The sequence below is a fragment of the Bactrocera tryoni genome, unplaced genomic scaffold (assembly GCF_016617805.1).
Source record: "Bactrocera tryoni isolate S06 unplaced genomic scaffold, CSIRO_BtryS06_freeze2 scaffold_11, whole genome shotgun sequence".
In the NCBI taxonomy this organism is placed as follows: Eukaryota; Metazoa; Arthropoda; class Insecta; order Diptera; family Tephritidae; genus Bactrocera; species Bactrocera tryoni.
The window spans coordinates 13,969,520-13,995,901 of NW_024395824.1; the positions used below are offsets into that span (position 1 = coordinate 13,969,520).

General features: G+C 39.0%; 1 protein-coding gene across 4 annotated transcripts in view; it reads right to left on the reverse strand.

The window, feature by feature from the left end:
* LOC120779424 (phosphatidylinositol 5-phosphate 4-kinase type-2 alpha) overlaps window positions 1-26,382 on the reverse strand; it is a 49,228-nt gene that overhangs the window by 19,856 nt on the left and 2,990 nt on the right. For 3 of the 4 annotated variants that reach the window (XM_040111624.1, XM_040111622.1, XM_040111625.1), the window contains exons 2-4: window positions 9,296-9,609; window positions 9,129-9,226; window positions 8,825-9,074 (exon numbers count right to left, since the gene is read on the reverse strand). In XM_040111624.1, coding sequence (XP_039967558.1) covers window positions 8,825-9,074; window positions 9,129-9,226; window positions 9,296-9,433 — 486 coding nt within the window. In that variant the 5' untranslated portion in view covers window positions 9,434-9,609. The remainder of the gene's footprint in view (window positions 1-8,824; window positions 9,075-9,128; window positions 9,227-9,295; window positions 9,610-26,382) is intronic. The other variant, XM_040111623.1, reaches the window with a different exon arrangement.

The following is a 26,382-nucleotide window of genomic DNA, read 5'->3' on the forward strand; positions in this document are numbered from 1 at the left end:
CATGCCCTCCTGACCTCACACATCCGACACCCCTCTCCCTTTAGTCCAACCCTATCGAAACAACACGTTTCCTTTCCTGGGCCTACCGTTGGAAGACGGCGATGCCAACTTATCTAATCCTTACCCTCATAACGGCGCTAGGTACCGTTACAACAACAAGAACAACCATCTGAGGATCAACACGTCACTAATATAAAGGAATTGGTGCTTGAGAATCGACTATTATCAGTCAGAGATCTTACTGGAACGGTTGATATATCGGAGGGATGAGTGAAAATCATTTTGAAAGATCATAAATCTTGACATTAGGTAAATGGGGGCTCAGGGAAGTATTTACTCGATTAACACAATTTGCCCTTGCGAATGGTAGCGACAACAACAGCAAATAGCTGCAGCAGCACGAGTACCGCAGGTAAGAGCGGCCCAGGGGCTAGACGCAAGCTCAGCTTCCTGGGCGCTCTTTTTCCGGAAGAACGTGCACTCTTCGATGAGCACGCGCGAGTTAATTTATTTACTCGTTAGGAATACAATAAATATATAACTTTAAGTCAGCCAATGAGATTGGTTCTGACTGATCCTTTATTTGTATATTTCACCGTATACACATGTACTTCAATATTGAATATATTACACATAAACTGTACAAGTGTTACAAGTGGTAACTTGTTACTCGGCAGTCGATAATGATAAAGTGACCACAATTCCCAAGACAGCCGGTTCTACGCACCGGAATTGACTCGGATTTCATCCGACCAAGGGCTGTTTTTTCGGCGCGCTAACCCAGTTTAGATCGGTAAGTGTTAATTTGTGTTTGTCGTCACTGGAGCAATGCCTTGCAGCAGTCCAACCCGGGCCCGGAGGAATTTTTCTGTTGCGTATGCGCAAAACGGCTCCATCCAAACTCCACCTCGGTAAGGTGTAATAGATGCAATGGATGGAGCCATCTTAAGACCTGCTCAGGCCTTAAGACTCATAGGGAGTGGACCACGCGTTACGTGGCCCCATGTTGCCTGCGCAATACTGCCATACAAGCCCCTACGGCTGTGCAATCCGCACATAGTTCGCGCGCCGCGCCGCCACTCAATCCGAGTGGCCAACAGAGGACCTCCACGGTCCCCAGGAGCTCAATTAGGCAACATAGCTCCCCTTCTGACTTGTACTGACTAATAAACTAAAAAAAGCTAATTAAATATCCAAATTTGTTTTTTTTGTTTGAGCTCAAGTGAAAGTGATGGGGATAAAAAAATAGTGCGGAGATAGCTAAGAGATCGTAGCAATAGCGTAGGTATAAAAACAAAAAAACAAATTATGAATCCTCATTAACAAATTTTCTTTGTAGATTATTGTTGAACAAAGCATTTGAATCTAAAAAGACGGTGGAGAATTTTAGGATATGGCAAGAGAAAAAGGTATCACCCCACAAAAGTGGAAGATTTACTAACGTTTGTGAGACATTACATAAAATCTGCATAAAATTTACGACCCTCAAAATTGCGAATCTTATCACACACAAAAAATGGGCACCGGGTAGCGAACCGCCTCACCGCAATCGGCCAAACGATAAGAGACCAAATAATGTATACTCTAATATATTTAATTCAAATATGTATATGTCCTTTACCTTGTAAATAATTTTATTTTTAATGTCAACTAAAATACAAAAATTTTGTTCATATAAATAATTTTTTTTTTTTTAATTTTTAATGAGATATTCCATTCATTGGTTTCTTATTTGTGTTCTTTATTACTAAAAATTATAAAAAACATAAAATTTAAAAAAATTTGCTCACATTTCCATAAATTTGTCTATTACGATTGGTAATTTGTGTTCGAATGACGATTCGAACGAACGGATACGATTATATACTCGTTGACGTTTGTCATCATGCCAGATTACGATAGAAGCGTTACGATCACGTATGTCATAATACTAAATACAGACTTTTACGTGACGAGTGATACGTTCACGGATGTAAACATTCGACCCCTGGTTGTTTACTAGTAAATAACTATTTGGGTTGTTATTGTTTGTTGTACTGATAGTGCGCTTCTATTGTTCTAAGATAAAGTTGTTTTGATGATTTTTCTTTAATGTTTACTGAAACATAAGGTTGTGGTTAAAGGTTAAAATATTAACTCGCGCGACGACGGCGAAGTGCCCTTTTGCAGCGGCACTCAGCGCAGTGCGTCCACCGCGACCATTGCAAGTCGTGCGAACCCCGCCCCCACAACCCCTCAAAATAGTGGCGAACGGAAAAGGAGAAGACAGAGAACATTCCACGCACCCCAGAAGCAGGAAGCACAAGAGGTCGTGACGACCCACGTAGAGCGGGCATGCGTGATGCCACTCTCAAGTGGTACTTGAGATACCTGCGGGACGGCATGACACCAGAGGCAGCAGAGAATCGGTCTCTGATTAGGAGCAGGGGCAGCAACCCGAAATATTTAATATATATGTACATCCCCCCAGTTACATGTTGCCCTACAGGATATTAAACGAATATAGGTGCGCTACTTCGTAGTGAAAACCGTTTGGTACTAGGCGACTTTAACGCGCACCACGATCTTTGGCTTTCCTGCCTGTCAAATGATCGCTGGGGGATGGAGCTGGCGGAACAGATAGACGATTCGACATGAATGACGAAGCCCCCACCAGAGTTATGGGCACCTGCAATAGCTCGACTTATGCTAACTCTCGCATCAGACCATCTGAGCATAATTATCTCGATCGAGAAACCTCCTGATTTCGTTTCTGTGGACAACCGTACCTTCATTAGCTTTAATAAAGCTAACTGGGTCGGCTTCAGAGAATTTACTGAAAGCACCTTCAACGCTCTACCTATTCCTACGGACGTATCCGTTGGCGAACGTCGATTGCGCAAGGTAATCGCATCAGCTACCGCTCGCTTCATTCCGGCTGGAAGAATAGCGGAAATCCGCGGACGAAATGGATAGAGCACCTGAAGTCCTGTAACCTCTCCAAAGGTGTGAGTATGCTTTGGGCTACTGTCAAAGCTTTGTCTTATTCGAGGAGACATGACGACAGAGTTGAAGTTCAATTCAATGGTCATGCCTCCTCGGACCCGAAGAAGTGCCGAAATGCCAAACGACTGTGCGCCACTTACTTTCACCGATGAGGAGGTTCAGAGTGTCATCAACAAAGCAAAATCCTCTAAATCCATTGGCCCTGATGGAATTAACATGCTAATGCTAAAGCATCTAGGCTCGACGGGAGTAAGTTATCTCACCAAGGTCCTCAACCTGTCGCTGACCACTCTTCGAATACCCGATGTGTGGAAAGTAGGAAGAGTGGTCCCACTACTGAAACCTGGGAAACCCGCCAACAAAGAGGAATCTTTTCGTCCGATAACTCTCCTCTCCTGAGTAGTGAAGACACTTGAGGCCTTGCTACTGCCGACTTTCGCTCACCACCTGAGCCTAGCCAGCCACTAGCATGAATTCCGAAAAGTGCACAGAACCACCACAGCACTTAACATCTGTTCGAAGGTAAACAACTACCTCTCCGACCTTTCTCGTTTCCTCACTGCACGGAACCTCACACTGTAGACTTGAACTTAATATTGCAGTCGATGGCGTGAAAATTCCGACTGTCAATAACCCTAAGATTTTAGGTGTAACCTTTGATGGTCAATCCTCCTTCACTGCACTTTAGTGTGTCCGTTATTTACCAAATTGATTATTTTTGACGAGACGCCCCCTAAACTTTTAGTTTTTCATCTAAAAAAAAAAATCAGACCATAAAAAGCCCTTAATTTTCATAATAAACCTTGCCCCAAACACGATACATTTCCCATTGAAATTACATGGGATTTTGCAACTTATTACGAATATTTTTTTTCTCTGGAACTTTCTCGTTTGAAGGAATAAAAAAGTCATATTCTTGTACGGAATTAAATGCTCTACAAAATAAGTCCGGACAATTTTTCGATATACTCACTCCTTTAAAAGTTATTCAAGGTTAAAGTTAACTTCTGATTAATTTCTAGAATTTTCGAACTTTTACGGCAAATTGAATTTTTTTTGTAAAATTCAATTGTTTATTCTAAAAAATATAATTTTTTGTTGGTCATAAATCCGGCTCTACTCTGATTCTTATCTCGAACAGAGTGAAAAAAAATTATTTTCGAAATTTCATAAAACTCGGTTAAGGGGTTACATGGCTTTACAGGTTTCAAAAAATCGAATCCGTTGTATTGTCTTGTCTTATTAGGTTCTACAAGATAAGATAAAAAATAAGAAAAATTTGCAAATCAAATCAAATTTAAACCATTTGAGTACATCAGATTTCCTTTATTAAACATTCCTTAGTTACATTTGAATATTTTTTTTGATGTGCCAAGCTAAAACGCATCACCTGATAATTGTGCCTCTAGTTGTTTTTGTATACTGCACAATGTTCTGACCCAAACAAGAAATGCCGAAACGAAAATGAGTCACCTGATCATGGTGATGCCAGATAGGGCAGCGTGTACCTGGATAATGCTGATGCCAAATTGCACAGTATAACTCATATAAATTAAATGAACTTATTATTAATCGCTAGCAACATGTGATTAATTACTCTTCAAGTTTCAGAGTTTTTCTGCCGTAACATCAGAGGGATGATGGGACCAGGACCATGCATCGCGGTGGGATCCCATACTTTCACGGAGCGGCTCCGCACAGAAGAGATAACGGAGAGAAAACAGCACTGGCAGCAGGTATGCGCCATGCCAAGCTGCTTCTAGGCGATACAACCTCTCCAGGTTCAAAGAACTAATTAACCTCCGCCGTGACAAATTCCGCCTCCTCATCGCAATCTACACAGGGCACTGTAAGCTCAGGAAGCACTTGTCCAACATGGGCACGTTGTTGTTGTTTTAACGGAAATTCAATCCCCGTTGGGATGGTAAATGTCATTTGTGTTGTCGTCGATGTCATCTAACGGTAGGCCCAAGAAACGTGCTGTTTCGACGGGGTCGGACCAAAGGGAGGAAGATGTTAGATGGGTAGGGTTTGTAGGGCATGCAAAGAAGTGGTCAGTGTCATGGAGACTCGTTGCATGCAGGACATACATTGGGTATGTCAGGGTCTATTCTGGATAAGTAGGAGTTTAACCTGCTACAGTGTCCAGAACAAAGTTGCGCAAGGGTCACACGCGTTTCTCGCGGCAGCTGGAGCTCTTCGTCTGCGATGGGTGGTGGTTTGACTCCAAGAACGCCATTCACGGGAGGGGAGTCGGTGAAGGTGTTGATGGCTCCGCTGTGAATGGCGGTCAGTATCTGTCGAAAATTAGTTGCGTCCAAAGTCCGGTCGGCGTACTGTACGACGTCGTCGACGTAATCCAGGACTGACCTTTTGATGCTCCTAGGAGGCGGTTCCGCTCCAAGCAGATGGCTGCAAGGGTGATTTCTGCGAAAGCATCCCAGCAGGAACTGCTTGGAGAGGAGTTCATTATGCTCCTTAACTGGGAGCATAAGCGTCTCACTGTGGAGGTGTTCAATGGGAGACATCAAAGGACATCCTGTAGTGGTCCGGAGTGCAGTGTCATCTGCGTGCCACTGCATCCAGGCGACCATATGGGAGCTGCGTAATTGAGGACCGGCCGGCCGACTTCCTTGTATGTTGCCAACAACGTTTCTTTGTCTTTTCCCCATGTGCTGCCGGCTGGCGACTTGAGGATTTTGTTGCGGCTTTGTACCTTGGCGATAATCGCGGTCGTATGGGGAGTGAAGGAGCATGGACTATCAAAAGTTACACCTCAAATCTTAGGATTATTGACAGTCCTAGTTTTGAAGCCATGGACTGCAATATTAAGCTCAAGTCTATACTCCTTTGTCCAGTTCGTAAATATGATCGCTGTGGATTTGGTGGGGGAAAGTGTTTGGTTCCGTGCAGTGAGGAAACGAGAAAGGTCGGAGAGGTAGCTGTTTACCTTCGAACACATGCCATCGATTCCATTGCCCGACGCCAATATCGTGCAGTCATCAGCGTACGTGGTTATGGAAACTCCCTCTGGTGGTTGCGGGAGTTTCGAGATGTAGAAAATAAACAGTAGTGGGGAGAGGACACCACCCTGCGGAACCCCCTGTTTAATTCTTCTCAGTTTAGATGTTTTACCTCGAAATAGTACGGATGACTGGCGACCACTCAGATAGTTCATGGTCCACCTCTTTAGCCCTGGAGGGAGCGTAGCTGTTTCGATGTCCTGCAGTAGCGTTGTGTGATTGACTATGTGAAAAGCTTTTGACAGGTCCAAAGCTACGAGGATCGTTCTTTCGCAGGGTGGTTTCTGGTTGAGGCCACGAACTATCTGGTGGCTGGCTAGGCTCAGGTGGTGAGTGAAGGTCGGGAGTAGCAGGGCCTCAGTGTCTTCACTACTGGGGAGAGGAGAGTTATCGGTCGATGAGATTTCCCTTTGTTGGCGGGTTTCCCAGGTTTCAGTAGTGGGACCACTCTTCCGACTTTCCACACATCGGGTATTTCAAGAGTGGTCAGCGACAGATTGAGGACCTTGGTGAGATATCCTACTCCCGCCGAGCCTAGATGCTTTAGCATTAGCTTGTTGATTCCATCAGGGCCAATGGATTTGGATGATTTTGCTCTGTTGGTGACACCCTGAACCTCCTTATCGGTGAGAGTAAGTGGCGCGCCGTCGTTTGGCATTTTGCGCAGCCGTCGGTTAACACATCGTTTAGCTTTGTCTACCGAAGGGTGCAGTGTGAACTGCCGGCTAAAATAGCTCGCGCACTTCTTCGGGTCCGAAGAGGCATGACCATTGATTTGAACTTCAACTCGGTCGTCATGTCTCTTCGAGTTAGACAAAGCTTTGACAGTAGCCCAAAGCTTACTCCCACCGGTGGAGAAGTTACAGGACTTCAGGTGCTCCATCCATTTCGTCCGCTTATGTTGGTTTACCATACGCCGAATCTCCAAATTGAGATCCCTTATTCGGGGATCCCCGGGATCGGCATGGCGTGAGGTGTCGCGCTCATTAGCTAAAACGGCTGCTTCGACTGGGAAGTTGGGGCGGATTTCCGCTATTCTTCCAGCCGGGATGAAGCGAGCGGTAGCTGCTGCGATCACCTTGTGGAATTGACGTTCGCCAACGCATACGTCCAAAGGAATAGGTAGAGCGTTGAAGGTGCTCTCAGTAAATTCTGTGAAGCCGACCCAATTAGCTAAGTCAGAAGGGGAGCTATGTTGCCTGGTTGGGCTCCTGGGGACCGTAGAGGTCAAACGGGGTTAGATCGCCGAAAGAACAGCTCTTGGTCGGATGAAAACCGAGTCAATTCCGGTGCGTAAAACCGGCTGTCGTGGGAATCGTAACATCGGCATAAGTCTCCTGCGCTAACTGCCGGTTCTGCGACCTGGAACAGGAAACACCAGCACACCTAAATCTGGATTGTGCAGCAATTTGCAGAAGAAGGCTTAAGGCCCTGGGTTCCATATACATTGACAGGGATCACGTCACCTCAGTAGCGCCCGGCAAACTCCTGGAACTATTCAGACTGCTGGAACTTTGTGAAGACATGTGATATAGGAGAGGGCACAATATACCCTAGGTCGCGGTGTATTACCTCATTAATAACCAATCTATCTATCTAACACAATTTTTGATACACAGAGATATTATTAGGAAAATATATCTGAATTTATGAATTTTCGGGCGAAAGTCAACTATAGATACTGATATTCGATACCTACAGGCATTACTCGTGCAATGTTTTATCTCGTTATATTAATTCCTGTTTGATTTGTGTACTTGAAAATGAAAAAATCAAATTAAATTTAAAGTTGTGGTATATGGGATATAGGCGTGGTTGTGGTCCGATTTCGCCCACTTTCGAAAAATGTCGCGTGCTAGATATGTGATTTCACCAAAAAGTGCCAAGCAACGCTTATGGTCCAATTTTCACATAAGCGACAAAAATGTCATAGAGCCGTCCCACGCCATCTCGGGGGTAAAATTTAATATTTTTGGCGTATTTAGTGCCCTTTCAACATTTTACACTGTACTCATAATACTTGCGCTAGGCAAATTTAGTTGTTGTAGATTAAGTGGTTTAGAAGATATGTGCATTAAACTTATTAGAGAGCGGGGCCTTTTTAATAATTTCCCTTGCTACTGCGATCTTCTGTGCCAAATTAGAGTTCTATAGCTTAAGTTACTACTTAGTTATGGCACTTTATAGGATTTCCGATTACGTGAATCTACGAACTCGTAATTGTTTTTGTACTACGGTACCCACATACCATCAAGACATCTCAATTTTATACTAAGTTACAGCTTGCACGGACGGACGGACTAACAGACAGTCACCCGGGTTTTATATACTTATAACCCTACATCTATTTCGCTTAGTTTTAGGTGATATATACAGCCGTTAGATTAACAAAAATATTATACTCTGTATTAAGACAGAAAGAGCATAAAATATGAGGGTGGACAACTCTTGGTTTTTGCACCACGATAATGCACTGTCACATACTGCATTGGATCTGTGTGAGTTTTCCCTCAAATTTTCAACCAATATTGTGCCGCTTCGTATGACTTCTGGCTATTCAGCAATCTCAAAAAATCCGCTCCGGGAAAACCGATTTGAGTCAATTAGAGACATTAAACGTGAATCGCTACGCGGATTGAAAGCTATTCCGGAAACAACGGTTTAACGTTGGCACGAGGGCGACATAGGTTTTGAAGAAATAATTGAAAATTTTAAAATTATGAAGGAAGTCTTACTATTTTTGCTTATAGTCTACAATACATTTTGCACACAAACGTAAAGATGAAAGTTCTGGAGTTATGGGCGAAAATACTCACTGGGTGATATTGCTTTAAAAATGCATGCATACGTTCGATTTCCTCCGATGTCAAGCTCTTTATTATAAAAAATTTGTCATAACTTTGGTAAAACTGCGCTCCGGATTTACCTGATGAGTCAATACGTAATGGCTGTGAGCGAGTTAATGACTCGCGATAATCAACATCATCAACACTGAATCGCTCACGCAAGTTCCGAAATACTAAAGGACAATATTCTTTGACTTTGAAATGTGACGGCATATTTTCCCTAAAATTCAAATAGTACATTTTGTGTTACTCGCAAATTTGTTTATATTCATACTTATTAAAAAGATGATTATCAACTTTGATTTTTGAGAATGCACGAAAGTCATCTGGCAAAAGCATCACAGGAATATTAACATGACTTAGTTCATTTATCTGAAATTATAAGCAATAAATACATTTTTAGTTTTACACCTGTTATACAGAACATTAATTTATGTTTACCGTGTGATTAATGCCCCACATAAAAACACTCAGAATCGGTTCGTTGGCACGAAAAAGTTTTACTTTTTGATGCTTTACACGAAAATGTTTTTTTTTTAATACACGTGGCTGCGAAGACGACGACATTTTCTTGTCCATACTACAAAAACTTCCTGGTTCGACAATTGCTAAAACGGTTTTATCTATGTTTCTTGCTTTTAATAAAAGTTAAACATCAAAAACTTTTACCGTAAAAAATATCTCTTGTTCAGTGCGAACCGCAATCGAGGTTTATTGTGCGTATGGGGAATTTGGATGGATGTACCATACGATATCTGCAAAATAATAAAAAAAGAGTATGGAAGCAGAAAGGTCGAATAAGTGAGCATAATTGCATTATACAAAATTATATAACGTAAAAATAAATCTTAAAATCTTTCCTTTTACCCTGCCTCTATTCTTTATCTATAGAAACAAGGAATTCAGCAAGGATGTTTTTGATATTAAGGTTTCTTAAAATGTAATACCATGTTCAGACCGAAAATTTAAAAGATTACATTACATTTAAGCATTTCATAACCCAATAGTGTTCTTACTGCCGTTGAAAAGATTAAAAACAGCTGTTTTTGCCATTCAAGAATTTACATCGCTCAATATTTATCAATAGAAAACATTGTCATATAGTATTTTGTAATAAAAGCCGTATTCTTTTAAATATTTTCCATATAATGGAAATAATGAACGCATTTTTTCATTTGGGAAGTCGATTTTCAGCAGAAATTACATTAATTGCTCTAATAAAAATCTGTTTGTTTACATTTGTTCACATGACCTATGAACTGCAACATCTCACATCGCATCACCTCCCGTCACGTCACATCACATCACATCACGTCACGTCACAACACCTCATCACCCAACATTTCACAGCATACACCAATACACACACACGCATCAAACACAGTACTTAACACCGATCATTACTACAACACTACAACACAACAACCACACGATCACGATCGTAATCAGCATCTATTCACCACCCAAACCTTCAAAAGGGATTGATCCGACCGGGATCGGCCTCTTACCGCTTGCATCCGTGAAGCAAAGCAGTCGTCCGTGACATTTAGTTTTTCATTTTTAACCGCAATTTATTTCTTATTAAAACCGCCAAGTGACGGGAGTGAAGTGAATCACCAAGTTCGTCAACCGTGTGCAGCAGTGGGTTCCGCAGAACATAACAATAAAAATATACACATAGATTATATATACATATATACCTAAATTTTGTAATTAAATAAATTTTATAACGAGTGTGAAAATCAGTGGGTTTTATTTTCGATCTCATACGTATACTATACCACGTAAGTATACTAGTGACTTACGTTACTAACATTTTTTCCTTGTTGTAGTGTCTAAATCAGCTGTGATAATGTAATAGATTTCCAATGCTGCCAAGTAGATGGCGGAAAATCAGAGTCGCACAGAGAGATTTAGCGTGGATCAGTTTCAAATCACTCCGATGAAGTGATTTTGAACTGTCCTTTTTGTATGGCGAAATCTTGATAAATTTATAAGATTAGTGGGATAAACCACTCAACAGCCGAAATCGTCTGAACATGGTATAAATGGCCTTTATAAAAATTTGGATTTTTATAAATAACCGGATTCACTCAGATGTTTATCAACCAACACTTCTTAAAACTATTTCTGAAGTCTAATAGCATATAGTTCTAATATATAATTCCGTAAATCACTTCGCCTAGAAAGATGATACAAATGGAAAAGTAGCATAATTAATAAATTCCTCCCACAAAAGTTCACCACTAACAAGTCCAGCTATTGTATTTTATAGCAGTATATCGATTTGCGTTTAGTGTGCAAAACATCAATATGTAGATATATAGACTTACTGCATATAAGGGGTACTTTCATGTGAACGCATACATTTTACCACTTTTTAGGAAATTTTTTTTTATGCGACAACAAAATTCAAGCATTTTTAATTTTTTAATATATTCTTATTTGTATTTTGAAATGTACAACATTTTTTTTTTCCTTTTTTACATTTTTAATTTATATTTTTTTTTAAATCAAAGTAGTCCCCAACAAAAAAAAGTAGTTCACTGGTCATGGCGATAGCGGCTGTTCATGTTGTCTGAAATAAAAAAACGAGCGGATTATATTCAGTAGTTCTGCGGCTATCGACCCTACCAAATATAATCAATTTCATTAAAAACAAAGTCGAACTTCAAAAAAAAAGTCAGGGAAATTTTGTTTTTTTCGTTAAAAATCTTTTAAAAAAATATGAAAATATTTTCGAAAATAAACAATTCTGGTAGGGACGATATATACAGATGAGTAGAAGACTATATGTAAATTTTAAAGCAATCGGTTGAATACTTTTTGTTTTAGGACCATGACAGTTTCAGAAAATGATGATTCGAGAAAAATACGTTTAAGACAGGTAGACAGTCGCTTACGACACGTCGGCGACTATGAGCTGTAACTTATCAAATACTATGAATTTCGGTCTGAATTTTTCAAAGCATGTTTCCAATAGGTTTTACTGTCAAAATATAAAAAAATCGATTTTTCGAAGTGATTACATGAGAATACCCCCATAATGAACAATTACCTTGACCGTTCCCATGACAGTCGAGTAACCGGACTAAAATTTTTTATCGGACCAAGAACTGTCAGGATCAGCCGCTAAAACAACTTCAACAATTACCTTTACATAATTAATTAAAAAAAATGTGGTTTCTATTGTTTCGTTCGTTCGTTACTTAGTTAAAAGTCTTTTACATTGTATAATTCATTGTTAGCTATTTTTTCCTCCATTTTATCTTTGTCAACGAAATAATAATTAACACCCTGTTCTCTCCGGCGCCTGGAGAACGTGCTGTGTGTGATATCCTAAAACCAAAAGTCTGAGGAAATTCTTTGAAAAGCTTCTTCAGCAATGTAGTCGTCCCAGAACCCCAAGGGCCGCATACAACTAGGGAGCGGGGCCCTTTAATAGAACCTTCTATTGACATCCAGCCGCAAACTATAGTTAGCAGTGAATTACAAAAACATTAACTTCAACACAGTATTTAGTTTAGAATTACTCCTATTATTATTATTATTATTAATGATTAACCATTCAAACCAAAAACTCTCAAAAATAAAAACAAAACAAATACATTGACGAAAACGAAGAAAGTTAGGCAGTCAGATATAAAAAAATCTATCAGTCAAGTAGTTTTCGAGTTATTCGATAATTTGGAAAATTACTTTTATATTATTAATTTTCCAAATTCTCGAAACCGTACTGATGCTTCGGGATAAGTTTTAGAATAACATCTCCCGATTTAAAAATGGGTATGCGCGGAAACAGGAAGTCCTCCAAATCAAATACTTTTATTAAATACTTAATTTTTGATCTATTACAATAACAAAAGGGTTGCATTCTAACCAATATTCGGTGTTGCCTTATGTACATATTTTTTAAAAGAAAACCAAAAAAAAATAAAGAAAACTCATAATACCCCAGTGGCAAGAAATAAATAACACATTGCCAGTTTTCCGCATAGAATTCCTTTAAAGTTCAAAAATGCAACTATTTAAAATACGTGTTTCTCCCATTTATAATGAATTTTATAGTTATTTTTTTTTTTTTTATTTTATTTTATAAAAGCTTACATAATAATACAATTATTATACAAACTTAAGAAAATACGCAGCACTAGCATCATGGGCTATCGGCCGACTGGTTATGTTATATGCGTCGAAGAAGGTCGCTGTCTTTCAAAAAGTTGTAGATTTTCGGAAATGTTGTTGCTTGAGGGATCCATCAATAAAATTATTGGATCAGTATTATTGAAGTCTTGACAGTCTATGAGTTTGAAGTGCTGGACAATGTTGCAGAAGATGCAATAGATTTAAATCTGAATCACAAAATGGGCATTGGTTGATCTGAGTGCCATTTAGTATGTGAGCGTGTGTGATAATGGAGTGGCCAATGCGAAGTCTGATATATGGAATGATATAATTAGATGAAAGCGATGACGGAAAGGATGGTTTGATACGATTTGAATTTATTCTAGAGTAGTGGTGTCTGTAATTCATCCAATCAAGCGCCAATTTAGTGGATCTTTGTTGAATAATAAGCCGTTTTATATCACTCTTAACAAACAAGGCAGATGTAGTTGTTGGAGTGATGCACACCTCCTTAGCCACCGAGTCCGCAAAAGTATTTCCAATGATTCCAGAGTGACCGGGTATCCATTTTTAGTCTATGTGCTAACGAAAACAATAGCGATCTAATGCCAATAATGATGTCATTGTAGTTAATGCGGTTTTTTAAAGCTTGAAAACACGATAGACTATCTGTACAGATGATGAATTTACCAAGGTTTTGTTGGGCATACTGGACAGCTTTGAGAATACCCGTAGCTTCAGCGGTAAAAATTGAACAAAATGGAAATAATAAACCATACGATATTCTTTGTTGGTTATCATCAACTACAGCAAAAGATGTATGCGACGATTTGGAGCCATCAGTATATATAAACTGCCAACCAAAAGATTTGAAGTGCGCAGACAATTCCAAAAATCGAGATTTATACACAGTGCTTGGAGTGATGGATTTGCGAAGAAAAGTAAGATCACTAATGAAAGAAGATTCATTTACTTTCCACGGTGGAATATATTTACTGCAAGGCAGCAATATTTTAAGCGGCAACTCATTGGTTTTAGCAAACAAAGCACTTTTAAAAATAGAAGACGGTATTTTAGGAGACCTCTTTCTGCAAAGTGATGATTGAAAGAAAGTCCTTTTTTATAGTAAAGTTCGTGCTGAGTATGAGTTTTGAATAAAGCTTATTTAAGCTATCTTCCACTGCATCTTTTAGAGAAGGTAGGCCAGCTTCCGTCAGTATGTTTTTAATTGGCGATGTTGGAAACACTCGAAGAGAACAACGAACTGAAGAATGATAGGGCGCAGCAAGCATCTTTAGATGATTCTTAGAATGATGTCCATAAATTTCCAAGCCATAATTAATTACAGATGAGATGAGGGCTTTAGTGACGTTGACCAGTAAAGCCGAGCCGATGAGTGAGCGCTTACATGAGAGGTATTTAATAATATTTAAATTAACAAAAAGTCTTTTTCTTATATACTGACAATGTTTCTTAAATGTATACTTAGAGTCTAATATAATACCAAGGAACTTAATACTATCTGTACACAAAATGTTTGTATTATCAAATGTGAGCGTTGGGATAGTACATTGATGTTTTTTACAAATATGAAAAAGTTTCGATTTAGGAAAAGATATTGATGTGCCTGAAGTAGAAGACCAACGAGAAAGACGCAATAAAATTTCAGAGAAAGTAATTGTTACTGAAGTCAAATTTGAAGTTTTTGAGAATAAAATTAAATCATCAGCATAAATCTGATGCCGGATAGTAACAAAATCTGATAGAATGGTACTGATTTCATCAAATGCAATAGTAAATAGGATCACCGAGAGCGGTGACCCTTGTGGGGTACCATTATCTAATGGTAGAACAGAGGATGAAACATTGGATATGATAACACTTAATTTACGGTTGGATAGGAAAGATTTGACAAAGTTAAAAATACGAGAACCCACTCTCCACCTACTAAGCTGTCTTAACACTACATGAATCCCAATCCTGTCAAATGCTTTTAGGAAATCTAAAGAAAGAATAGAAACATGATTTTTGTGGGACAGAGTATCAGAGATAAAGTGATCAAGGTGCAGGAGAGCATCCAACGTACCCTGCCCCCTCTTGAACGCAACTTGGTTGTGCGAAATGAGATTATTAGATTGAGCATACCAGGCGAGTCTAGTAGCAATAATCTTTTCAATCAATTTACCAAGGCAAGGAAGAAGGGAAATGGGACGATAACTGCTGACCACACCAGGAGGTTTACCAGGTTTTAAAATAGGAATAATCGCGCTAGTCTTCCAGAGGACAGGGTAGTTGCCACTGAGAAAAATACTATTGTAAAGTTTGACTAGACGGGATATAAGGAATGGAGGAAGGTGCTTGATGATAAGGTAAGAGATTTTATCAATGCCAGGAGTTTTGCCCTTGACTGACGAGAGGGCTAAATTAAAATCAAGTTCAGATATATCGGCATCTAAATATTCAGCTGATTGAGATAAGGTGGAAGGAGGAAGGTAAGGAGAGCAAAGAGAAGAAAGTTTACTAGAGGAAAAATCAGAAGAGAAATTGGAGTCCAAAGAAATATTGGAAAAGTGGGTGGCAAACTCTAAGGCTATATCTTTGGGATATATCGGGTGATTTTTTAAGAGCTTGATAACTTTTTTTTAAAAAAAAACGCATAAAATTTGCAAAATCTCATCGGTTCTTTATTTGAAACGTTAGATTGGTTCATGACATTTACTTTTTGAAGATAATTTCACTTAAATGTTGACTCATGTGGTTTCAACAAGATGGCGCTACATGCCACACAGCTCGCGATTCTATGGCCATTTTGAGGGAAAACTTCGGAGAACAATTCATCTCAAGAAATGGACCCGCAAGTTGGCCACCAAGATCATGCGATTTAACGCCTTTAGACTATTTTTTGTGGGGCTACGTCAAGTCTAAAGTCTACAGAAATAAGCCAGCAACTATTCCAGCTTTGGAAGACAACATTTCCGAAGAAATTCAGGCTATTCCGGCCGAAATGCTCGAAAAAGTTGCCCAAAATTGGACTTTCCGAATGGACCACCTAAGACGCAGCCGCGGTCAACATTTAAATGAAATTATCTTCAAAAAGTAAATGTCATGAACCAATCTAACGTTTCAAATAAAGAACCGATGAGATTTTGCAAATTTTATGCGTTTTTTTTTTAAAAAAAGTTATCAAGCTCTTAAAAAATCACCCGATAGTAGAGTGCCCCGAGGAGTATTTAAATAAGTAATAGGAGAAGAAGGTGATAAACCAGCCAGTCTTTTCATATCAGTCCAGATTTTTCTAGAATCCGAAGAAGAAGTGATATTATTCGTAAATTCTTGGAAACAATGAACCTTAGCAGCCTTAGCTTTATGGCGAAAAAGTGCATTGGATTTTTTGTAAGCTATTAAGTTTGCACTAGAACGTAAACGTTTAAATTGATGCCATGCGATCTGTTTCAGATTTCTTAGTGCAGAAAGCTCATTATTCCACCAAAGAGGAGCAAGCTTGACTGGTTTAGAAGAAGAAAGGGGAAAAGAATAGTTAGAAGCAGAACGTATAATTTTTTGGATTCTAGAAGCCTCTTGATTTATATTGGAAGAAAAGGGGAAATAACGTGAATGCGAAAAACAGGCTTCTTCAAACCTATCCCAATCAGCCGAATCCGTTTTAAACCGAATCCTGGGCTTAAAAAATGAATGAGGGCGAGAAGTAGATATTTTGGAAAGGATGGGAAAATGATCACTGCCATGGAGATCATCAATACAACACCAGGATATTTTTGAGGAGAGGAAGGCAGAACATATGGAAAGATCAATATTAGTGAAGGTAGAGTGAGTGGAAAAATGGGTGGGGGAACCATCATTTAAAACAATGCAGTTGGATCTTAGTAAGGCATCCTCAATGCTACGTCCCTTGGAGTTAGCCGAAGAAGAGCCCCAAAGGGGACTCAAGCATTGAAGTCACCACACAAGATAAAAGGATTTGAACCGGAAGGAATAAGATTTAAAAATTCAGTAGTAGAAAATGATTGATCAGGAGGGGAATAAGCACAGATGATTGAAATTTTATAGGGGGCGAGGATCTCAATAGCTACAGAAGAAAAAATTGAAAGGGGTATGGGAAGTAATACGTGAGGTAGATTTCTTTTAACTAGGATGGCAACTCCCTGCTTGTTGGTGGTGTTATGTGGGAGATTAATAAAATATCCCACATAAGCCCTAGGGGTAAAAGCTGAGGCATTATAAGATAGGTGAGTTTCATTCAACAGGATAATAGATGGATTGTACGATCCCATAAGTAACTCTAAAGTTAATATAATTATTAACATAACCGTTAATGTTTCATTGAGAGAAGTGTAATCATATCATATGTAAACTTATAAAAGAAAAAAGTTAAGCTACGAATATTTTATTTAAACTAAATGTCTTCATTGTAAGAAGGAAAATTGGGTAATGCAAGAGGATCTTGCGAGCAGGAGAAGGGTGGGGAGGTGTGATAGGACAGGAGGAAAGGATATTGAGAGGAGAGTCAGAGATGGATAAAGGGGAAAAGAGAGGGGAAGGAGAAGTGACAGAAGAGGAGGTAGGATGGGTTGGAAGGGATTGTTTAGATGAATTGATGTCTGTAGTTGTTGTTAGATTAGTTTTGGTAGGATTGTTGGATTTGTTATTAGGTGTTGTTTCATTATTGATTTGATTAGTATTGTTAGAAATTTTAGCTATAGAGGCAAAAGAGTTTGCATTAGAAGTTGCATGAGAAAATTGAATTTTATACTTGGTAACAACTTCCCGCATACTACATTTATAAATAGTTTTAATTTTTAATATTTCTTTAGATTGTTGATATTTAGGGCAAGTATTAAGATGATGCCGGGTGGTCGCCCGAGCAATTTGCACACATTATTCTCTTACATTCAGTAGGTGGGGTATGATCGGAAGGGAGGTTGCATGAGACACAAGAAGGTGAATTACGGCAGTATTTTTGCTGTGTGGCCGAATTAATTGACATTGCTTACAACGCATAGGATTAGGGTAATACGGACGGACAGTGAGGTTCCTCCAGAGCTAACATCAGATTCTTTCCCAGGAAGTTTGTATTTATCAAAAAGGTTAATAAAACTACACCCGTAGGATTACGAGGAGCCGTCAGCAATTCGTGAAAACTTATCTTTACAGCGAAACACCCTGCTCACTTAAGACCATCAACAATATCTTCTTCTGATAAGTTATTCAGGAATGGGGCGTATATGGTGCCTTTAACCGTATTCAGAAGTATTATGAAGCTTGACATTGATATGACCTCCGCCAGGTAAAATTTTTGCAGAAAGAAATTTGCTAGCTGTTTTGTTGTTATTTACAAAGAGCAGTAGGCTACCATCACGTAGCTCAGTAACTTTACTTACTTCCCTTACTGATTGCTTGAATACCTTTATACGTAGCGAAGCATGATAACGAATTAAGTGGCTTGTTGTCGTCCAGCGATGACATGACCAAAAATTTTGGATCATCCGTGTTTGAGACTGGTAATTCTGGAAATTGGTCTAACGGGATCGGATTTGGTTTTTTTCTTTTCTTTTTCATTATTGGAGATAATAGGGAAAACCTATTATCCCCTAATTTAGTGGCCCCAGGGGCCATAGTAAACGCGAATTTTAGTTTAACAAATTAAGAAATTAAGTGATTGAAAAGATATAAAACGATAAAAAATTAATTCACAAACAAAGCACGAGCGTAATATAAACGCAGAACAAACCGTTATACCGTTTTAACAAACTCAATAAGCACAGAGCGAAAAGCAACCGGTTACGATGACAGTTCGACGGTGTATGAGAATGTTTTTATAGTTATATTTTTTAGCTTTTATATCCACAAACACTTGACTAATTCATTTCTAACCATTTATTTTATATATATAGTGTAAAAATAACTTTTATTCAACATTCAACTTTTGTTCATACAATAATGAAAGGGTTGCAATCTAACTAATAATCAGTGCTACCTAACGTTCATATTTGACCCAAAGACCAAAAGAAATAAGGAAAACAAATAATAATACTGAAGCGCGGCGCGGCAAAAAAATATAACCCTGGCCGATCCAACACCGGGGTGTGTCAGGTTTTTTTTTCCTCCTTTTTGCTTTTTACTCATGATATAGCAAGAATAGGGATGATGATATATGTATTTGGTGTATAAACCTATTTTTTATTCGTTTGATAAATGTGTAGATATGGCAATACTTATTATTTGACAACACGGAACACTTATTGTTATTGTGCGTATAATAATAATATTTATGTAAAATATAAAATGCTTATTTTAAGCAAATAACTAAAATATTAATAAAAAATAAATATGTAGAAATATTGAAGTGAAATGTAAGTGTATAAAAAATGCAGGCACGATTCCGATTACTTTGGCGGAGGGGTAAAAAAAACCGAATTTCCGTATAAATGGGGTATGTGCGGATAGGGGAGCCTCTCCAGAGCAGAAATATCCAAAAATAATATAAAAATAACTTTTATTTTTTTAAATATTCACAATTAAAAGTTAAAAAATTTGCACTAATAACTCATGGTATTTCTCTATGTTTCACTAAATTTTTCCACGTTTTTTACTCTGTATATTTAAATATACACTCTAAACATTGAAATAAGTTCACATTTCACTTTTATTTTCGTATATTTTACCTAAATTTATTAATTTAAAAATCACTTAACACACTCATCGTTGAAAAAGTTAGATTGTTTACAATTATGAGGAAAACAAGCCTTGCCACATCTTAAACAGCAAATATGTAGGATTTTTAACAATTTTTCTTCGTTTGCTTTTTCGCGTGATTCTCTTTTCTATATTAACTATAAAAAAACTTTTTCTACATACATAGCTGTTTTCACGAAAATAGTAGTGCCGGTGACTACTAACTGTTTACCAGTCAAATCACATGATAAGAACAATATTCGATCAAAAAGTTATAAAAAAAAACCTAATTTTTAATTAATGTATGATATATTTACGGTTTTATCTACGAAAGAATTTTTTTAGTTTACATACAGTTATTAAATTAAAATAAAATTGAAAAATTATGCTGTTCAAGAAAATAGTAGGCGAAAAATCTAAGAATATGAAAGAAACAGTAAATATTTCATATTTAATATGTTTCCTAAGGTCTAAAATTTTGTTGTAAATCCGTTATTGTTTATAACGGCTAGGCATCGACGTAGGATGGAATCAATAAGCTCCCTACAACGCTTCACAGAGACTTGAGCCCATACCTCCTTAAACACTTGCCAAATCTCTGTGCTTCTTGATGGTTTTGCTGTTGCTACGCATCTCTTGACATCGCCCCATAAGTTTTCGATTGGGTTTAGGTCCGGAGATTGTATGGTATCACGTAGATGTTTTCAGATGCAAACCACTGATTAGCTAGTTTGCTCGTATGTTTAGGATCATTATCCTGCTGAAATGTCCATTTTAAGGACATTTTCCAACTAGCATACGGTAGCATTACATCTTTCAATGTATTAATGCACACTGCTTGGTCAATAATTCCAGTGATCAAAGAGATTGGACCATCGCCAGCATACAAGAAACAAGCCCACACCATAGTGTTTAGCTCAACATACTTTACTGTCTTTGTGGTGTACCTTGGTGGTATTCTGTGTTTGGGAGACAACGAACACACTGCCTGGAGCCTATACCACCAAACAAAACAATTTTGATCTCATCCGTAAATACAATATTATGCCACTTTTCGGCGGGCCGATACATATGGTCATTCGAAACTTTTTATTGCAATTGGCGTGCTTCTTCGTCAAAAGGGGTACTTTTCTCGGACTCCTTGCATGTAAATTAGCTTCTATTAGCCTTCGGCTAACTGTGACAGCACTGACCATTAGATTCAATTCATTTTTAATTATTTTTGACAACGCCGAAGCCTTCGCTTTGCTGTATCGCAAAACTCGTCGGTCCTCTAGAAATGAAGTCTTGCGCTTACCACCACGAGTTTCCGACTTAATAGTATGATGAATAGCATTAAATATCATCGGAGCAGTGCAACCAATCATTTCTTCGATTTCTTTATATGTCTTGCCTTTATCTCTTAACTTAACTATTAACTCTCGCTTTTTGATTGAGCAATGCTCTTTTTCAACCGACTAAACAAGAAATAAAGAGCGATTTCAATAAATTTATATCACACAATTACTATATTATTTTAATACACTTACTGATGTCTGTTAAAATTAAAAAAAAAAAAATTTTAATTTTTTTCAACTATTCCCGTCAAGCACTACTATTTTAATGAGCAAGAGACTTTTGGTGCAAATATTGAAATATACCATAAAGAAAGCAACGTAAAATAAAAATAACTGCATTTTGGTGTGTTTTTGTTATCAATATTCTGTTCTACGAAAGTATTGTAGAAATGTTCAATTTGCAAGCAATCAATGCTTTTTGCAGAGTTGCATTTGGGGTTGCCACATTACATGGGGTTGCCACATCACTCCCGAAGATTTCCCGGGAAGACGAAAGCGTACTCGACGACCAGATTTTGTTTGGTGCTCTTTGTGTTGAACTGTTTGATTCGACGTCCTTCCCTCGGATTTTGACTTTGAAAAATTTGTCGCCGCGTTCGACTACGGGAAATGGTCCCCCGTATGGTGGTTGAAGACTGATGGTGTTGAGTGTAAGTTCTTTTCTACGAATGGTACGTGCGCTGTTGTTTGTAGTTGGTGACGGCTTTAGTGACTGCATGCGTATGCGTAAATTTTGGACGAATTCACCTTCGTTGGCATTGTGCGTATGTTTTTCGGCAAAGAACTGGCCAGGTAATCGAAATGTATTTCCATAAACCATCTCTGCGGGTGTCGCCTTTAAATCATCTCTCCATGAGAAACGAAAACCTAGGAGGATGAGTGGGAGAACTTCGACCCAGTTGTCTGTCATGTAGCATTTTATCGCTGCTTTTAATGATCTGTGCCATCGCTCTATAATTCCGTTTGACCCGGGGTGATACGCAGTGGTACGTAAGTGCTTGATGCCTAAAAGTCTGGATAGTTCTCGGAATAGTGTAGATTCAAATTGTCTGCCTTGATCCGTTGTTACTCTACTCGGTACTTCAAATCTAAAGATCCAGTGCGTGTAGAAATTGAAAGCAATGGTCTCTGTCGTCATGTCTTCGAGCGGAAGTGCCTCTAACCATCGGGAATAACGATCGACTATTGTCAAACAGTATCGATAACCTTTGCAAGGTGGTAGTGGTCCGACGATATCCATATTTATGTGGTCAAATCCTTGCTCTGGTAACGTGAATGTCGACAACGGTGCTCTGTTGTGGCGCTGCACTTTAGCTCTTTGGCACGGGATGCATTGCCTGGACCAAAAGCATCAATCTTTTCTGAGACTCGGCCACACAAATTTTTCTGCAATCAATTTAGTTTTTTTAGCGGCGCTGGTGTGTGCCATGTTATGTATGGAGTCGAAAGCTGTTCTACGAAACGAAGGAGTTAAGTATGGTCGGACTTGGCTGGTGCTTACGTCACAAAAAATGTCTACAGCGGTGCCTGGAATCGCCAAAGGTTTGATTGATAGGCTGGTATTCGAGTTTTGTAAGTTTTTGAGCTCTGGGTCAGACTTTTGACTCTCCGCAAGTTTGGCGAAGTCGATGGTGCTTGGAGTATGAATGGCGTCAATACGTGACATTGCATCAGCTACTACGTTCTCTCTTCCGGGGATGTACCGAATGTCTGTTGTGAATTGTACGATAAATTCCGAATGACGCAATTGACGCGGAGACGCCTTTTCAAGCTTTTGCTGGAACACATACTGAAATGGCTTGTGGTCGGTGAGGGTGAAAATTTCTCTTCCTTCTAGCATATGTTGAAAATATTTGACTGCTTTGTATGCCGCTAAAAGTTCACGATCGTAAGTGCTGTATCTTGTTTGTGTTTCAGTAAGGCGTTCGGAATAAAAACCTAGTGGCTGCCACTGGTCGTTGTCAAGTGGTTGTAGTACAGCTCCTACCGCAGCTCCAGATGCATCAACCGTCAAACTGAGTTGCGCCCTATGTTTTGGGTAGGCGAGTAAAGTTGCTTTGCATAAGTCGTTTTTGCATTGTTGAAATGCCTCCTCTGCTTCAACTGTCCAATCCACTGATGATGTGTCGTTTTTTTGTTCCCTTTTATGAGGTTGAATAATGTCATTTGCCTTTCTGCGGCGCAAGGCAAGAATCTGCGAAAAAAGTTTACCATACCGACAAAGCGTCGCAAATCACATACTCTCGAAGGTAGGTTGAAATTTTGAATTGCGCGTACTCGTTCTTCTGGGGATGAAATTCCACTGCTGTCTATTTTGAAACCTAAAAATTCTACTTGCGGCTGACCAAGTGTGAATTTCGAACGGTTCATAACAAGGCCGTACTCGCGTAGCTTTTTAAATACTAACTGTAGATGATGACGATGTTGATTCATATCCTTCGATGATATCAAAATATCATCGAGGTATGGTCAGGCGAAGTCGTATTCACGGAAATGTGATCCATGAATCTTTGGAACGTTTGACTGGCATTCCTCAAACCAAACCACATGAACGGAAACTCAAGCATGCCGAATGGCGTTGTAATTGCAGTCTTTGGTATGTCGTTCGGAATCCGGTGGTAGGCCCGAGGCAGATCAAGTGTGGAAATAATTTTGCAACCATGCAGGGAATGAGTGAAATCGTGCAGGTGGGGCAGGGGGTACCTGTCAGGCTCGGTGACGACGTTTAGTCGCCTGAAATCCCCACAAAGCCTCCACTCGCCGTTTTTCTCGTCTCGGCTTTTGCGGCTTCTAACTTCTCGGGAGATAAGCGTCTCGGTTTAGAGAAGACTGGTGGTCCTTTGGTGACGATATGGTGCGCGACAAAGTGTTGTGGTGTTTTGACTGAGGACTTATCCATCGTGATATCTTCGAATTCCCTCAATAAATCGTGGAACGGCTGATAATCTTTGGTGTAAAATAAATTGGAAACTACCTTTTTATTTGTTGGTATTGAAAATAGTTTGCTGGTGTTTGTGACGTCGTCGATGAGTTTGCGTTGTCGTAGGTTGACTGCTAAGTTGAAATGCGATAGAAAATCAGCTCCGATGATGGCTTGTGACACATCGGCAATGATGAAATTCCAGGAATACTGGCGGCGTGACCCTGATTGAGGGACATAGTTTTTTCGGCGTAAGTTTTTATGGTGGACTTGTTTGCTGTGTAGAGGTAGTTGTTTTTTGTCTGGGCATCTACGTTGTTGTTGCGTCGGTGGAATTACGCTGATTTCAGCTCCCGTGTCGATGAGGAAGTTTATTGCGGATTTTTTGTCTCGGACGATTAAGCGGCGGTTTTTATCGTTGAGCCTGTCGTCGACCGCCATTGACGACAGACTAGTTAGTTTAACTTTTTCACGCAAAGGCTACGACATTTTTTGGCATCGTTACCAAATTTGTGATGGTACCAGTACAAACCAATCGAATTGTTGTTTTGCATACCGAAACGTGACGGAGGACGGCTTCTGCTGCGACTTCTAGGCCTACGATTTATGTTCGCCTTTATTGAGGCTATCTCTTTCGTGATTTCGGCTAGCTGCTGCTCGATGCTGGATAGATTGGCTGTTGCTGTGTTTGGAGTTTCGACCACGTGTACGTGTGGGGTGTCGCTAACCTCACTAATTTGTCCGCGAGCAGGGCAACTTTGTCGAGCGGTTCGTTGCTAATGGAAATTCGAATTGTGAATTGCGAATCCGCGAATTGTGTTATTATACGATTTTTTAGCGTGGTATACAGGTCACTGTTCGGTGGATTAAGAATTATGTCGCTTGTTTGGGCTAGCACGTTGCTTTCGATCGCGGCCACGACGGTGTGGTATTTTGTTTTGTCGCTCGTTATACCTGCCGCAATGAATTGCGACTCGACCTGCGCCATCCGGCTTTGCGTGCCAGAATGGTGGGATCCTGATGGAAACTTTGGCCACTTCCACGTTGCGGGTTTGGATGTCCTCTGCCAATTGGCCCCGATGCTGCAAATTTTGTATTACCTGGTTTACCGTTTCTTTTTCCGTCATTTTTCGATCACGTCGGAGTCACCAATATGTGGGATGTCCACACTAATTTTAGATTTATTAAAATATAAAATACTGATACAAAGTTGATGATTGAAAATGAAATGGAGAGCGAAAATTATGAAGCGTGCTAGCAGTCGGCTTGATGCGCCAAGAAGAAGGAAAAATGGCGGTTCGTCAAGCTGACTACTTATCCAGTTTTTGGGTTGCCATATCTATGCTTTTTGCAGAGTTGCATTTGGGGTTTATGTGACTGAAGTACTTTTGCGTAGTACTCCTTTCTGCGTTGGCGGCCTTCGGCCGCGCTTTAAAAAACTAACCCTGGTCGAGCGAATACCCGGGGTGACTGAAGTACTTTCGCATAGAACTCCTTTCTGCGTTGGCGACCTTCGGCCGCGCTTTAAAAAAATAACCCTGGTCGTGCGAATACCCGGGATGACTGTAGTACTTTCGCGTAGTACTCTTTTCTGCGTTGGCGGCCTTCGGCCGCGCTTTAAAAAATAACCCTGGTCGAGCGAATACCCGGGGTGTCTGAAGTACTTTCGCGTAGTACTCATTTCTGCGTTAAAATAAAAAAAATATATTGAGTTTCATTATAAAGTGGTTATATTTTTTGGTTATTTTGCACTGATATTGAAACAAAATTTGAGTTTTCGTTATAAAATGGTTAAATTTTGGTTATTATATCTGTCAGTGCTTTCCATTTATTTTTGATGATACGTTTTTTTTGTATACTAGGTGACAACATATATAATATTGGGTCGGCTTTAGTATACCATCCCAGGATTTCGGGAATAAAATGGGTATGGTCGGATAGAGGAGATTCTCCAGATCACGAATATATATGGTTATAGTCGCAGGAAGCTTATAGTTTTCGAGTTATTCGCGTTTTAAGTTGAAAATTTGCAATATTTTAATTACATATTTTCGATATATAAAATTAATTTTGCACTTATATTTTTCACTTTTATATACACTAACACATCACTTATTCATTTACACACATTTATTTTATATAATATAGTGCAAAAATAGCTTTTAGTAAACATTTAAATTATTTTTGAATTTGATTATTTGAGAATAACAAATGAATTACAAACTGTCATATAATCAGTGTTACTTATCGACATCATTTGTAAAAATAAATGTGTCAAATAATCAGTGTTACTATAGTAAAATACTTACAAACTAAAATAAAAAAAATATATATATAAAGTAATATTATACCCTAAATATAGGAAACATAATCGTTGATAAACATGAAAAAAATATAAAAAATTTAAGTGGCTGCCAATGTAAAAAATGAGTTCTACGGGAGAAAAAAAATGT